At 42.2% G+C, this 15,007-nt stretch overlaps 1 protein-coding gene across 6 annotated transcripts in view; it reads left to right on the top strand.

Moving 5' to 3' along the window:
* Positions 1-662: 662 nt before the first annotated feature.
* Positions 663-15,007, top strand: part of phf11 (PHD finger protein 11) — a 39,982-nt gene continuing 25,637 nt past the window's right edge. For 2 of the 6 annotated variants that reach the window (XM_060929225.1, XM_060929224.1), the window contains exons 1-4: positions 663-988; positions 10,467-10,571; positions 11,671-11,804; positions 11,922-11,962. In XM_060929225.1, the coding sequence (XP_060785208.1) occupies positions 860-988; positions 10,467-10,571; positions 11,671-11,804; positions 11,922-11,962 (409 nt within the window). In that variant the 5' untranslated portion in view covers positions 663-859. The remainder of the gene's footprint in view (positions 989-10,466; positions 10,572-11,670; positions 11,805-11,921; positions 11,963-15,007) is intronic. The other 4 variants (XM_060929221.1, XM_060929220.1, XM_060929222.1 and 1 more) reach the window with 3 other exon arrangements.

Below are 15,007 nucleotides of genomic sequence, written 5' to 3'. Positions count from 1 at the left end.
GATAATGAGATGAGATCATACCCTCATCCAATTGAAAATGTCGTTCACACACTTTTCTTCCCCATGAGAATTTTGAAAAGTTAGCAAGTATGTAACCTATCTGAAGCAGTGAACACACACGCATACAGAGCAGTGGGCAGCCTCGCTCAAGGCCGTCCCATATTAACCTACCCGCATGTTTTTGGACTGTACAGGAAACCCACATAGACACAGGGAGAACATGCAAACTCTACACAGAAAGGCCCTCGCCAGCTGCTGGACTCGAACCCAGAACCTTATTGCTGTGAGGCAACCGTGCTAACCACTACACCACCGTGCCTCATGATGGATTAAATGCAGAGAGGAATTTCACAAGCGCATGATGAATAAAGTTGTTCTTCTTATTTCTGCGTTTATTTTCATATTCTTGTAGCGCTTTAGTGTTTTATGGCACTCATGCGACTCCATAAACACTCGTACTATGGGATGACAGGGAGGTAAAAGCGGTGGGCGGGACGTATTTTAAATTTCGGCTTTGTGATTGGTTACTGGGATTCGCTGCACAGATTTGGTCCTCAAATGAAATGATTCATCTTGGATATGGTCGTTTTCGTTGTGTATTTTTGATTATATATAGCTTTAAACAAAAAACATGGTCTTTTCTCACTATCAGAGAGCTTATTATTTTTTAAAATTAATATAATATTTGCGGTGACACTCGCACGGATTGTTGTGCCTTTAGCCCGCTGTGCTACAGAATTGACTTCCGTGTCCGGAGTTGCGCATGCGCGCGCTGTCGCCGAGAAACCGAAACCGAAGCGGGCTGTTTGTGTGGTCAGTGCTCTGAGATATTAGAAGGTGTTTTTAGTCTGTTATTGCGATGCGACCAGAAGAGCGGGGTTCTCCTTCATTAGATAAACGGTGTATTCTGTGTAAGAGAACGGAGGAGACTAAAACCACAGGCCCTCTGTCATGTAAGCAGGGCATCGCAGCTCACCAGGACTGTTTGGTAAGTGCATGTTTATCATATTCCTGAATTATATGAATTTACACCTTCCTGACAGCCATGTGGTGCCCCAGGGTGACCAAACCTCAAGCGCTTCCTTTACACAACAACAACAAAAGAGTAAGGCAATGCCACTGAGCTCCACTTAAATCTGCAGCGCTCATTGGCTCGTCAGAGTGACGTCATCTTGCCGCCATCTTACCACTCCCATGTGGATGGTAAAAGAGAGCAACTGGACTTGCTTGAAGATTCTTGAAGATGTTTCACCTCTCATCCAAAAGGCTTCTTCAGTTCTGTTGGACTAATAGGGAGTATCAGGTATTTATTCTCTCATGGATGAACAGCAATCCTAAGGTGTCGTTGAGCCATCCTGTTGGTGTGGATCACTGGGGGCTGCGTGTGAACGGCCTAGAGTGTCTTTGGGATGATCAACGGACAAGGAGGATAACAGGAACAAACGCAAGAACGTTGTCATTCCCTACATTTCTGGTCTGTCTGAGAAACTCAGGAGGATCTTCTACAAACACAACACTTCAGACCCAGTAACACCCTGAAGCAGAAACTGGTCCACCCTAAAGACAGAATAGCCAGACACAAACAGTTCAGCGTAGCGTATGCAGTTCAGTGCAGTGAGGAATGCACGGACTCGTATATTGGGGAAACAAAGCAACCGCTTCACAGGCGCATGGCTCAACACAGGAGAGCCAGTTCCTAAGGTCAGGACTCTGCTGCCTATCTTCATCTTAACAACAAAGGACACTCATTTCAGGATTGCAACATACGCATTCTAGCCAGAGAGGATCGTTGGTATGAGCGAGGAGTTAAAGAAGCCATTTTTGTCAACCTGGAACGGCCATCACTGAACAGAGGTGGTGGTCTAAGACATCATTTATCAGTCACCTACAATGCAGTCCTTGGCACACTTCCCATACCCCTTTTCCACCAAATCAGTTCCAGGGCTGGTTCGGAGCCGGTGCTGGTTCACAACTCGTTCAACTTGCGAGCCAGCTGAGAACCAGTTTGCTTTTCCATAGCTCGTGGTGCTAAGCAGAGCCACGTCATTACGTCGCTGTATACGTCATTACGTCGCTGTATATGTCAGTTACGGTGCTACGTTTACATAAACCTTGGCGCGAATATCGAAGCAAAAACAACACAGAAGAAGCAGCAGCGGCAACAACAACAATAATGGATGACTTCGCGTTTGTACAGCTGCTGCTTCTCGTCGCTTAAAAATGGCAATCTTTCACGGTCTTGTTATTGTTGTTGGTCTTAACTCCGCCCCCCCCCCCCCCCCCCCCCGCTGATGTAAGCGGTTCTTTCTTCTGGCCCAGCAGAGAGTTGGTGCTAGCCTGGAACCGGTTTTTCTGGCCCCAGAGCCAGTTCTTTGTCAGTGGAAACAGAAAACCCAGTTCCAAACTAAGCACTGGCCCCGAACCAGTCCTGGAACTGCTTTGGTAGAAAAGGGGCACCAGACAACTGAATGCACACCAAAACCCAGCTGTTTTCAGTGACTCACAGGAGGACAGAGAGAACCAACAACAATCCATTGATCACCCCAACAACTCTCTAGGCCGTTCACACCCAGCCCCCAGTGACCCACACCAACAGGATGGCTCAACGACACCTTAGGATTGCTTTTCATCCGTGAGAGGATAAATACCTGATACTCCCTATTAGTCCGACAGAACTGAAGAAGCCTTTCGAATGAGAGGTGAAACATCATCTTCAAGAATCTTCAAGCAAGTCCAGTTGTTCTCTTTTACCACCCACAGTTTACTATGACCTGGATGACTGAGAATCTTCACAGACATGTTACCACTCCCATCGCGATCAAACTTGGCTCAAGAAAAGTATCTCCTGACTTTTTTTTTTTTTTTAATTATTTTCCTTTTATTACCTCCTTGATATGGGTCCGTCTCAGAAACTGGTCTCTCATTTGGGACATTATGGTCAAAAAAAAAATTTTCAAATTTTACTTTTTTTTTTTGCATTTACCTAACACTCAATGTTTCTTTTGTCGTGTTTAATAAGAATAGCATCTTGCTTTATCTGTCCTCTGCTGTGGAAAATGTTTTTGATTACAATTCAAATGCTTTTGTAAAATTGATTTACATATAAAATAACTACATCATGAAGAATTAAAGCTCCTCCTTCACAGATGAGTGAAAATATTGAATACATTTCCTCTTTTTGATTGCTTGGGTTAAAAATGCCAAGTTATGATGACTGAATTGATTATTCACTTAAATATGAATAATATGATACATTTTGGGTATTTGATACGGCGAAATAGGACACAATGGAAAAATCAAGAACACACCGGAAAGATGAGAATAACGGCGGTGGTAAAAGAACAGCGACTGTACCGGCTGAAGGTCGAGCGGGTCTCTGCTGCGGCGCGCAAGCAACGGGACATCACTACCGCACCGGACGGAGCGCAAGGCGGGGGTGGGGCAAAATGACTGGCCGTAGATTCTATCAAAAGTCCCACTTTCTAAGTATTTTCATCAATCACATTTTGTTAATCAGGGTGGCACGGTGGTGTAGTGGTTAGCACTGTTGCCTCACAGCAAGAAGGTCCTGGGTTCAAGCTAGGGCTGTGCGATATGGGAAAAAATGAATATCCTGATACATTTTCTCCATTTCACGATATACAATATATATCTCGATATATTGAAATCTCCTCTAAACGACCCCATGAAATCTAACTTTTACTCTTTACTGTTTTCACTACAATCCCTGCAGATTAAATAACATTCTTGGTTAACTTTACAGGTGGTTTTCAACAAATTTTAAATTTTTATGTTAGTGATTAATCACAATTGAGTTGAAATAAGACTATTTTTATTCAACAAAGATGTAGCACAAACTGCAAAAACAATCTTGAAAATTGCAACAAAGGGGCAATACAATACAGAGCTGCTCAGAGCTCGAATCAATAAAGTGCAAGCTCAACACTGAGAAAGACATTTAGCCTCAATAAGAAAAGTGCTCTTTCATTAAATTATTTAAAAAAATAGAGGTAGATCTCCAAGCTATTAACCTGACTACTGAGAACTACTGGAACATTCACAATAGAGAGAGAGATTGAGAGAGAGAGAAGAGAGAGATCTGCAAAACATAATTTTTCTCTTTGCACACTTTTGAACTGAATGTTTTCTGGCTCAGGACAGAAGAACCAAAACGAACACAAAGCAGTTAGAGGCAGGCAAATTGTGACATGTAAATTTGTGAGAGTGAAAGAGAGAAAATGTGCTTGACCACCTGTTGTGCTGTACATCTTTACACTAACAGCACACATTTAACCTTGTGTACAGTCTCGAGAGAGGGAGAGGTGATCTCTGCATATTGATCAGGGAATATGGTGTGAGAGGGGTTAATATGTGGGGTGTGAATGTGCTCTTTTTAGGTTTTGTGCTAAGAACACAAGCCTACCCACTGGTACTACTAAACACTCTTTCAGATGGAGAACTGGTTGCCGGCACACACAGGTACTTCTTTGCCAAATGTCTTAAATTTGGGAACATTTGTTCATGGTCCTCCCACCATACCAATGGATCTGATTCACTGTCCGCATCAACAGTCTGCAAGTCGGTAGACATATCTGTTGCCAGCTGGTCCTTGCTTGAAGTTGTAGTAGAGGATGCGCTTGCCTTTTTAAAGAAGCTCCCTAGGGACTTCTTTTTAGGGGGCTCTGGCTCTGATGCATCTGGCTCTGCTACTGATGGCTCACCTGGCTGAGCGACTCCCTCTGCTGTGGCAGTGGCAGACAGTGACTCCATTTCTTCTACAGCACGAGACTTGATGACCTCCACGCGGTCCTCATCGACGTAGGCCGTTTTAAATCTGGAGTCCAGTAGGCCTGCCATGTCCAGCAAATCGTTGGTGGCAGCATCATCAAACTTCTCCCTGAGATAGTCCAGGATTGTGGTTCTGATGGACTTGGTAAGGGCAGTATCACCCTCTTGATCTGCCAAGATGCTGGAGTGAAAGAGATGAAGCACAGGCTTGACAAATGACACTGTGAAAGAGCATCTGTAAACCCTACAAGGGGTTTCAGAGCTTTGTTTACTGATTCAAGCACATCCATGTCTTGCCATGTCAGAACAAGATGCAGAGTCTTCTTGTCAGCAGCCAGCACTTGAGAAATGGCTCGCTCCTGCTCCAGTATGCGTTCAATCATCTTCTGACGGGATCCCCATCACGTAGGAGACTCACTTACTACTTGATGTGGAGGCAGATTTAGATTTCGCTGTACAGTGGCCATATCTTCCCACTGAAAGAAAAAGCGCTCACAACTTTTTTGCAAACTGCCACAGCACGGTAGACTAAATAAACTAAAAACATTTTACACATATAACTAATTTAGACAGTATATTCATTAGGCTATACAGTATGTAGACCATTGCAATAAATTACAGCAAAATATTATAAACTCTTTTTGATACAATGTCAATTGATCCCATTGAATTAATTTATCTATGAATTGTAGGCTCATGTAACAATACTCTCAGGCTAATAGAAAATTGTTTGAAATTTCATTATATAAACTCACCAATAGCCAGATGCAGCCGATGTCCAAAGCACTGCAGTCGTACCCAGTCATTCAGCCTGGCAGCTTTTACTATGTTTGCGCCATTGTCGGTAGTCAGGCAGACTTGACGTGCTTCGGGCAAGTCCCATGCCTTGAGTACTTCTTGCAAGCCTTCTGAAAGGAACTCAGCCATGTGGTCTTTAGGGGAAAAAGCTCATCTGAAGGCACGCACTTTTTAACTCCCCAGTTGTCAATGAAATGGACAGTAAAACTCCGATGTGACTGCATTGTTGTACTGGACCATAAGTTGGTAGTTGAGGAGAAATACGTCGCATTTTGCAGATGATGGGCCAGTTTTTGCCTCTCAGATGTGTATAATTCCGGTATTGCCTTCTCTGTAAAATGTCTGTGACCAGGCAACTCATATTTGGGATCGAGTGTGTTTTTAGTAATTTTTGGAAGCCTGTTTTTTCCACTATGCTAATTGGGATCATGTCTTCGAGTATATTCTATATATCGCACAGCCCTAGTTCGAGCCCAGCGGCTGATGGGGGCCTTTCTGTGCGGAGTTTGCATGTTCTCCCCGTGTCCGCGTGGGTATCCTCCGGGTGCTCCGGTTTCCCCCACAGTCCAAAGACATGCAGGTTAGGTTAACTGGTGACTCTAAATTGACCGTAGGTGTGAATGTGAGTGTGAATGGTTGTCTGTGTCTATGTGTCAGCCCTGTGATGACCTGGCGACTTGTCCAGGGTGTACTCTGTCTCTCTCTCTCTCTCTCTCTCTCTCTGAGGCACCTAAGGACAAAAAACTAATTCGGCTCCCCAACTCGGCTCCCACCGAAGAGCCGGCTCCCGTCGTTCACTTCAAAGAGCCGGCTCTTTGAACCGGATCGTTCGCGACCGACACATCACTACATTGTTTACTGCTAGCAAAGTTAGCGACAACTTGTCTGACTACGACGGTGAAATGTGTGCGGAGATTCAGCCACATCTTTGTTGCTACAGCCTGGATAGTCGCAAGTGCGCACCATTTTCACAAATATATTATTGTATAGGTTATAGAAGGTGATAAATTTGTCGCTGTTCTTGCTCTCAAATTAGCTTGTTAGCGCCGCTGATCTGAACTCCTAATCACTGCCAAACAATGGGAAAGGTGTTGATTCCTGCGCAGATGTCAACATGACAGCGCGCAGTGATACCGAGGGAGAGAAAATAGTGCCAAGCGATTTCGAGGTCTGACTTTTTATTTGGCAACGGTTTTGTGATGCAAATATATCACTCTTTTGAACACGTACTGTTTTGAGACGAAAAACTTTTTACTTTCGTAACCCCAACAAACTTGCCGGACTACTTTCGTCTGGACCAAAACTGGACAAGAACTGGACTCACAGGATGCTGTCAGGGGTAAGTCAGTGTGTTTGCATGACACTATTGATGGGGATGCCATACAGGTTCATGTCAAAAATCCCGAACTATCCCTTTAACAAAACTCATCTTGCATAGGCGTGAATGATCGATTAATTTCATTTTCCAATGCATACATCAGTCAAAATTCTGATAAAACTTGCATTTGTTTGTCACGTTGTTTTGCCAAGTTGCATTTCTCATTGTATTTGTTTGCCACATTAAAGGTTACCCCATTTGCTAAACACCGCATGGTCTTAAAAAGAAAAAGCATCAAAATTGAATCGTTTGTGTCTAAAATGACAGTGAATTATCCATCCATCATTTAACTGTAACTGCTTATCCTGTGCAGGGTTGCAGGCAAGCTGGAGCCTATCCCAGCTGACTACGGGCGAAAGGCAGGGTACACCCTGGACAAGTCGCCAGGTCATCACAGGGCTGACACATAGACACAGACAACCATTCACACTCACATTCACACCTACGCTCAATTTAGAGTCACCAGTTAACCTAACCTGCATGTCTTTGGACTGTGGGGGAAACCGGAGCACCCGGAGGAAACCCACGTGGACACGGGGAGAACATGCAAACTCCGCACAGAAAGGCCCTCGCCGGCCCCGGGGCTCGAACCCAGAACCTTCTTGCTGTGAGGCAACAGTGCTAACCACGATGCCACCCTCTGAAGTGAATAGACTTGTGCAAAAGGTAACAGAGCGGTTCCTTTCAAAGAAAAGAAGGATAAAGGGGAAGATAGAACATGTAAAAAAACCTGAATCAAGTTCACTACCTGATCTCACTACAGATACTGTTTTATAGAAGCTTTAGGATTAGATCAATACTCAGATTGTTCAGAAATTGAATAATGAATCAAAAAGAAATTTGACTATACAAATCTTATATCTTTTTGATGTTTAGCAAATCAAGTTATTGTAACTGTTACTTGATTTTGTAAACATCAAAAATGTATAAAGTTTTGTACTGTCAAATTTCTTTTTGATTCATTACTATATGGCAGATCTATTAAAATTTTTAGTATTGATTGCCATCACTTCAGACTCTCTTTTGCTGTTTACAATAGATTGGAAATTCCTCCCCAAATGCCTTGAAACCGTGTCTCAGATAAACCCAGTTTTCCATTTTTCTCACCTGTGGTTCACGGTGAAGGGCTTCAGCCTTTTTAATTGTACCCTCCTATTCTCTGCCTCGTGCCCTTTTATTCCCCGAAACTTTCAGACCTCTGTATACCCAGTCATGTTGCTGTCAGGTGCACGAGGGAGGCAGATGTAAGTGTAGAAGTGTTTATTATAATACAGTACAATCTATACAGGAAGTGTATGAAGCACACGCAAAGCAAACAGTCCAAATCGGCAGGCAAGGTCATAAACAGGAAAACAGGCAAATGGTCGATCAAGGCGCGAACAGGATATTGGAGGCAAAACGAGGACAAGAACTAGAACCAGGAACAGGAGTCGAGAAACCAGGAAAACCAGAAATGGGCAATTCCATGTAAATGTCAACCTCACCATGCAAAAATAAAGCAACATGTAATACATCAAAACCACTCCCAGAGATCTCACCTAGGCCTGTATTTTACAGATGTGAATAAGTTGAACCAATTTGTCACAAGAATTGTTCCCTTCGCCTTAATATGTCAGTCTTTCTTTCTTATAATGTAAACCCCAAGCTAAAATCAACTTTGATCATGTACAATTCTATATTATTGCCACAAGCCACAGAAATGTATGCTAAAATCCACAAAACAGCAAAACAATAGCCATCCTAAATATTATTTAAGAACTTTGATAGTTTTAGCTGATATTTAGAGAGTTTCTCAAAGGGTTATGGTGGTTAAATTGCTGATTTTCTAAACATATGCCATGTCTATTTCAGACGCGTCACATCCATAACAGAATTTCGTCACATCCATAACGCTGACTTTTCCTTCCGAAACTCTGCATGAAATACAAAATATTTTAAACAAAGATTTTTTAATATTCACCTTGGACCCCTCTATCAAATGGATATCTCCATTTCGACATTAGGTTTACAATTTCACAGAGTTTGATTAAAATGTACAGTCACCCAAGAAAAGTGATACTTTTTCTGTCACATCCATAACGCATCTTTTATTGGCATTTTCTGGCATGCCCTAGATGTACTATGGGAATTGTTCTTGTTCTATCACTTCTCCAGTATGGTACAGCCTTAAAATATGCAACACCTGTTTAAATACTGGGAGACAATAAAACATGCACTGGGTCATTTGTTGCCATTTTGAGTTCAAGTGTCACGTCCATAACGCTGGAATTGCTCAAATATGGGAAACAAGGCTCGGTAATGTGCACTGAACATAGCGTGATACTTCGCGCCGCATTACCCTCGGGGCAGTCCTTAAATAGCCCAACATTTAGTTCACTGACTGACGACAGGTGCGCCTTGTTTACGGCGTGCGTGCTGGAGCTCGTTTGGCGCGTGCGCGCAGCCCGAGGCTCACCTTCAGGTGCACGCGCCAAGGCGCGCAGGACTGACAGTTGCCGATTAACCAAATTATTTTTTTTTCCTTAGCATTACACAACGTTTTCAATCTTTTGTTGCCCCGTCCCAACTTTTCTGAAATATGTTGCTGATATCAAATTCAAAATAAGCTTTTTTTTTTCAAAAAACAATAAAATTTCTCAGCTTCAACATTTGATATCTTATCTTTGTACTATTTTCAATGAAATATAGGATTTCCATGATTTGCAAGTCTTCACATTCTGATTTTTATTTATGTTTTACACGGTGTCCCAACATTTTTGGAATTGGGGTTGTCATTCCCAAAGTGCAAACAACCTGCAACCTGTAGCCTCATTTAAACCACCAGAACCTCAATCCAGGTAGTTACTCAGGATGATGGGAGGAACACTGGAAATGCATTACACAGTGCTGTGTGTTCATGTTGTCTTTCTTTTCCCTCAATCTGAGAGATAATGCAAATAGTGCAGTATGTTTAGGGCTGTGCTCGTTTGCCATCAGTTGCTCACGATATCGTACCATTTATATATATATATATATATATATATATATATATATATATATATATATATCGCGCGATATATCGAGTTAAACGATGTCTTTAATGTATTGTAAGCAGAGGGCGCAAATGCGTTTGGCGCCAAAATTATTCAATCAATGAGTCTCGAGACGAGGCCATGGAGACATGGGGGACGTAATTAGCGGCTTGCAGCGTCTGTAGCAGAGTGCGTTGAAGCAGAGCGCCTGATTTCTAGTGTGCATGCCCTGAGTAACTGGAAGCGCCATTTGTAAATAAAAACGCTTTAAATCAAGTGAAAATTGATGACAACCTGCTACAGAACTGGGAGATATGCATGAAATATGTCATATATGGGATTTTCGATTTTCAAGTGAGTAAATGATATCGTATCGTACCCCCGGAAATCGTGCATGATCGAGTATCGCGAGCTGTGAGCACAGCCCTAAGTATGTTTCCTGTTTCTTTTTTTATCGATGATGTTTTCATTTCTGTACGTGTGTCTCTCAGCTATATGCATCTGGGATTTACTGTAAAAACTCTCCCGCCTTTGATGACCTGTTTGGCTTTGACGTGGAAGATGTGGAAGATGAGTACAAAAGAGGAAGAAAACTAGTACGTCTCTCTCTCACTTACACACACACACACACACACACACACACACACACACACCAAAGATGTATTGAAATTGTCTGAAATTTACCTCTCGTTACCTTCATGTGTTTAACAACCACAACAGAGTTTATAACCTATATGTGACCTATACAATAGATGTATATAAAAAAGTGGGTTCTAAGTGCAAAAGTTTGTGCACCCCATACTTGTTTCTACATTGTAGAACAATACTGAAGTCATCAAAACTCTGAAATAACACGTGGGCCATATATGGAATTATTTGGTAAACAAACAAACAACAAAAAAAAAAGTGTTCAACAAAATACATTTCATATTTTAGATTCTTCAAAGTAGCCAGCGTTTACCTTGATGACGCTTTGCACACTACTGGCGTTCTCTTAACCAGCTTCATGAGGTCGTCACCTGGAATGCTTTTTAATTAACAGATGCCTCGTCAAAAGTTAATCGCTGGATTCATTTCTTGCCTTCATAATGTGTTTTGAGATCAAACACTAAATAGGAAATAATAAAAATACAGTAAATAGCCCTATTCCACGACTGTAGTAAGCCATATTAAGCCTCGGTCACAACCGGCCGTACATGCTCCTACGGCCGGTCTACGTGCAAAAAACGCAAGAAATGCACGGAGGGCGTGCGTGAAACGCACAGAGGGCGCGCGTGTGACGTGCTGATTTTCGAGCCGTAGACTGGCCACAGACCGGCCGCAGAGGTTCTTTGTCATGTCAAACAAACTCTACGGGCGCTTACGTTTTTTTCAGGTTGCAAGACAAACTTACGGCCAACGTGCGTCTTTCTCCATGAACAAAAAAATGCAGCGATTTGGGAAACGCCAAAAATCGCACGGCCAAAAAATCGTACGTCCGGTCGTGACCTAGGCTTTATGTCCAGAACCGCGCAACTAAGGATAAAGAAACGACATCCATGATTACTTTAAGACATGAAGTGTCTTTTAATTAATAATAAAAAAAAAGTGAATTTGGACACGCCTCCTAACTTTTGACTGATACTGTATTTATATCTTTTATATTATATAGTTTATATATTATACTTGAATTCCTAATGTTTTAACTCTCCTCAGAAATGCTACAAATGTGGGCTTAATGGAGCGACAGCTGGGTGTGAGGTTAAATCCTGTAGACGCTCTTACCATTACCCATGTGCCATTGAGGCTCATGCAAAATCTGTGGAGGACCGACAAATCGGCATCTTCAAGTAAGAAACCAGCAATTTCATAATAGACATATTTGTCAGCTCACTGAAACAAAATCCTATTTTACTAATATGATGTAATCAGCTGTAATTTAGAGAGAAAATCTTTATTTCCTTTAGGTTATATTGTGAAAAGCATAATCCACATGCTAGCAGTGCTGGTAAGTGACTTGCAAAGTGTTCTTAAATAAATGTGGATTCTCTTCTGTGCAGATATTGATTTTGATCACTGTTAAAGCATGTTCTTAATATTCTGCTTTTTCTAGCTTCAGACAAATTGTAACATTCATCCAGTTGCTGCTAGATGTGATGTGTTGTCAGATCTACAGTATCCCAAAATGTGTACAGGGAAATGGTGATTTATCACAGGAGAGAATTTGAGCTGAATCTGACTATCACTTGGTAATAGCAGTAAATCATCAGGAAGCAGTGCTGCCGATACTGATGGGCTACATCAGACTTTCTGCTCAACGAAAGTAGCAGATGATCAAAACACCTTTCCAGTTAGCAGACCAGGCTGTTGTTGGTTTGCTCATGTTGAGTCAGTGTTTGCGTGCTGTCTAGGATGGGAAATGTGGGCAATGCCTCAACCCGCTTCTAAATATACTAGTGCATCTCAAAATATTGGAATATCGTAAGAAAGTTAGTTTTTTTTTTTTTTGTAATTTATTTCAAAAAGGTCAAATTTCATATATTTTGTATTCATTACATCCATTATCCGTAACCGCTTATCCTGTGGAGGGTCACGGGCAAGCTGGAGCCTATCCCAGCTGACTACGGGCAAGAGGCGGGGTACACCCTGGACAAGTCGCCAGGTCATCGCAGGGCTGACACATAGAGACAGACAACCATTCACACTCACATTCACACCTACGGTCAATTTAGAGTCACCAGTTAACCTAACCTGCATGTCTTTGGACTGTGGGGGAAACCGGAGCACCCGGAGGAAACCCACACGGACACGGGGAGAACATGCAAACTCCACACAGAAAGGCCCTCGCCGGCCACGGGGCTCGAACCCGGACCTTCTTGCTGTGAGGTGACAGCGCTAACCACTACACCACCGTGCCGCCCTCATCAGAAGTCCAGTCTCTTAAATTATTCGAATATTTTATTTCAGGTTTGAGTAAAACAGTATAAATACCGTGTCCCTTTCCTGAAGATGTCTGTGTGGTGGCTCTTGATGCACTGGCACCAGCCTCAGTCCACTCCTTAAGAAGCTCTCCCAAGTGCCTGAATCAACTTTTCTTGACAATCCTCTCAGGTCTGTGGTCATCCCTGTTGCTTGTGCACCTTTTCCAGCCAACCTTTTCAGCAATGACATTCTGTGGCTTACCCTCCTTTTGGAGGCTGTCAATGATCGTCTTCTGGATAACTGTCAAGTCAGCAGGCTTCCCCATGATTGTGGTTGTATGTACTGAACTAGACCGAGAGACACACTGAATTTATACTGTTTTACTCAAACTCAAAATGAAATATTCTAATAACTTGAGATACTGGACTTCTGATTTTCATGAACTTTTATATATAGTGTATACTGTACACCAGGGGTTCTCAACCTTTTCTGCTTTGAGGCCCACCTATTCAACTTGTACCGAGTCGAGACCCATTAAAAAAGATCCCCTATTATTTTGGCTCATCTATTCTATTAGAATCTAATAATCTATTGTAAAGTGTATTTATGGGATGCAACATCACTCCCTGTTACAGATGGGAATTAAATAAATGCAATAAAAACTCATTTTTAGATTGTAGGTATTGCTGGGTTTCAGTCACGTGACTTTTCTTAGCGGTTTTACCGGAAGTGAAATAGCTGGTGGTCTAAATGGCTGCCATAGTGCAAACAACTAGCGATAAGTTATCAGAGTATGCTCGTAATCTAGAAGCCACTGCTCGTTTTAGATATAGTCAGGAGATTGCTATGTGCAATGGAATCGACCCCTACAGTCTGGGAAAGAAGGATTTGTAATACGATCTTGAAAACTACCCTTCAGTCGAGTTCCCGGACATCTCGAACTACCTGGTGTTGCAGACGTCCTTCTACACCACAAAACAGATGAAAGCGTGGAAGAGTATGGAGGCTTATGACTGTTTTGTATGTGGCTGGGTAAAGAACCTCGGTATCAAGTCACTGCCGAATGAATCCTGTATTGTTTTTGCCCGTGTAAGTGTGGGTTTTTTTTAAGCTTTTCGTTCGCGTCTTTACAACAAAGCGCTGCAAGTTGAAGTGTAAACAAACAACAGTTCACTTGATTCTCACTTGTGTTGGATCTTATCTCTCAGGTAAATCATTCACAAAGATCATCAGAAACCCCTTTAAAGACCTGGATCTTAGTTAAACGAGATGGAGAAGTGATCACGGCGCATTGTAACTGTACGGCTGGGGAAGAATTTTGTCGCAACCTTCATGCATATGGACTTTGTGAGGAGTAAACAAAGAAACAGCTGGGGACTTTAGCACTTCGTGGCTAAAAACAGTACCGTAAAATAACAACACAGCAAGAAAAGTCTTTGGAAAACACTAAGGACATAGCTGAGAGGGATACAAACCTTTCACCAAGTGATCACTGCAAACTCGAGCATGCTTTGACTCGGCTCCCTTCGATTTCAGTGAGAGGTTCAAAAGCCACCTTTCCAATGTCTTTTTGTGAAATCCTGTGTTTGTTCACCCTATTTTTTATTAGTTTGTGGGGAACCCTGAAGAAACTTTTATCAGTTTCACGGTTTAATCGATTTGAACAACCAAAAACAACGCAAGCGTAAGGCATTTTTCATGCGAGCAATGCACCTTCTCCATACAAACGCTTTGTCAACTGAGCTTTGGTAGACCACCAGCTAAAGTTTGAAATAACTAATGAGGCGGATGTGACGTCATGTGAAACCCAGCAATTGTATTTAAAACTGTATGGATGTGCCAGAAGCCAAACCATGCAGGGCATTTTCAGTCAGAAGGGATTAATGATCCAAAAGTGGGTTCTGGTCAATTAACACAAGAACTTATTGCCATGTTTGTGTTCAGCAAACAAGCAAGTTATTAAAACCAAGAAGTCCACTCAAAAGAAGTAGGTATAGAACCCACTTAGTGGGATAAATCCTTACACCAACAAAGAAGGATTTTTTCCTATGAAAGAAAAGTTTACGAGCTAAATTTGACATTAGTAGAATAAAATTTGATCATGTTGTAGCCGTAACTAAATACAAAAACA

This window comes from Neoarius graeffei, chromosome 9 (assembly GCF_027579695.1).
Source record: "Neoarius graeffei isolate fNeoGra1 chromosome 9, fNeoGra1.pri, whole genome shotgun sequence".
Lineage (NCBI taxonomy): Eukaryota > Metazoa > Chordata > Actinopteri > Siluriformes > Ariidae > Neoarius > Neoarius graeffei.
Note: the sequence above shows the minus strand (reverse complement) of the source record. Positions and strands in the feature narration are given on the sequence as shown.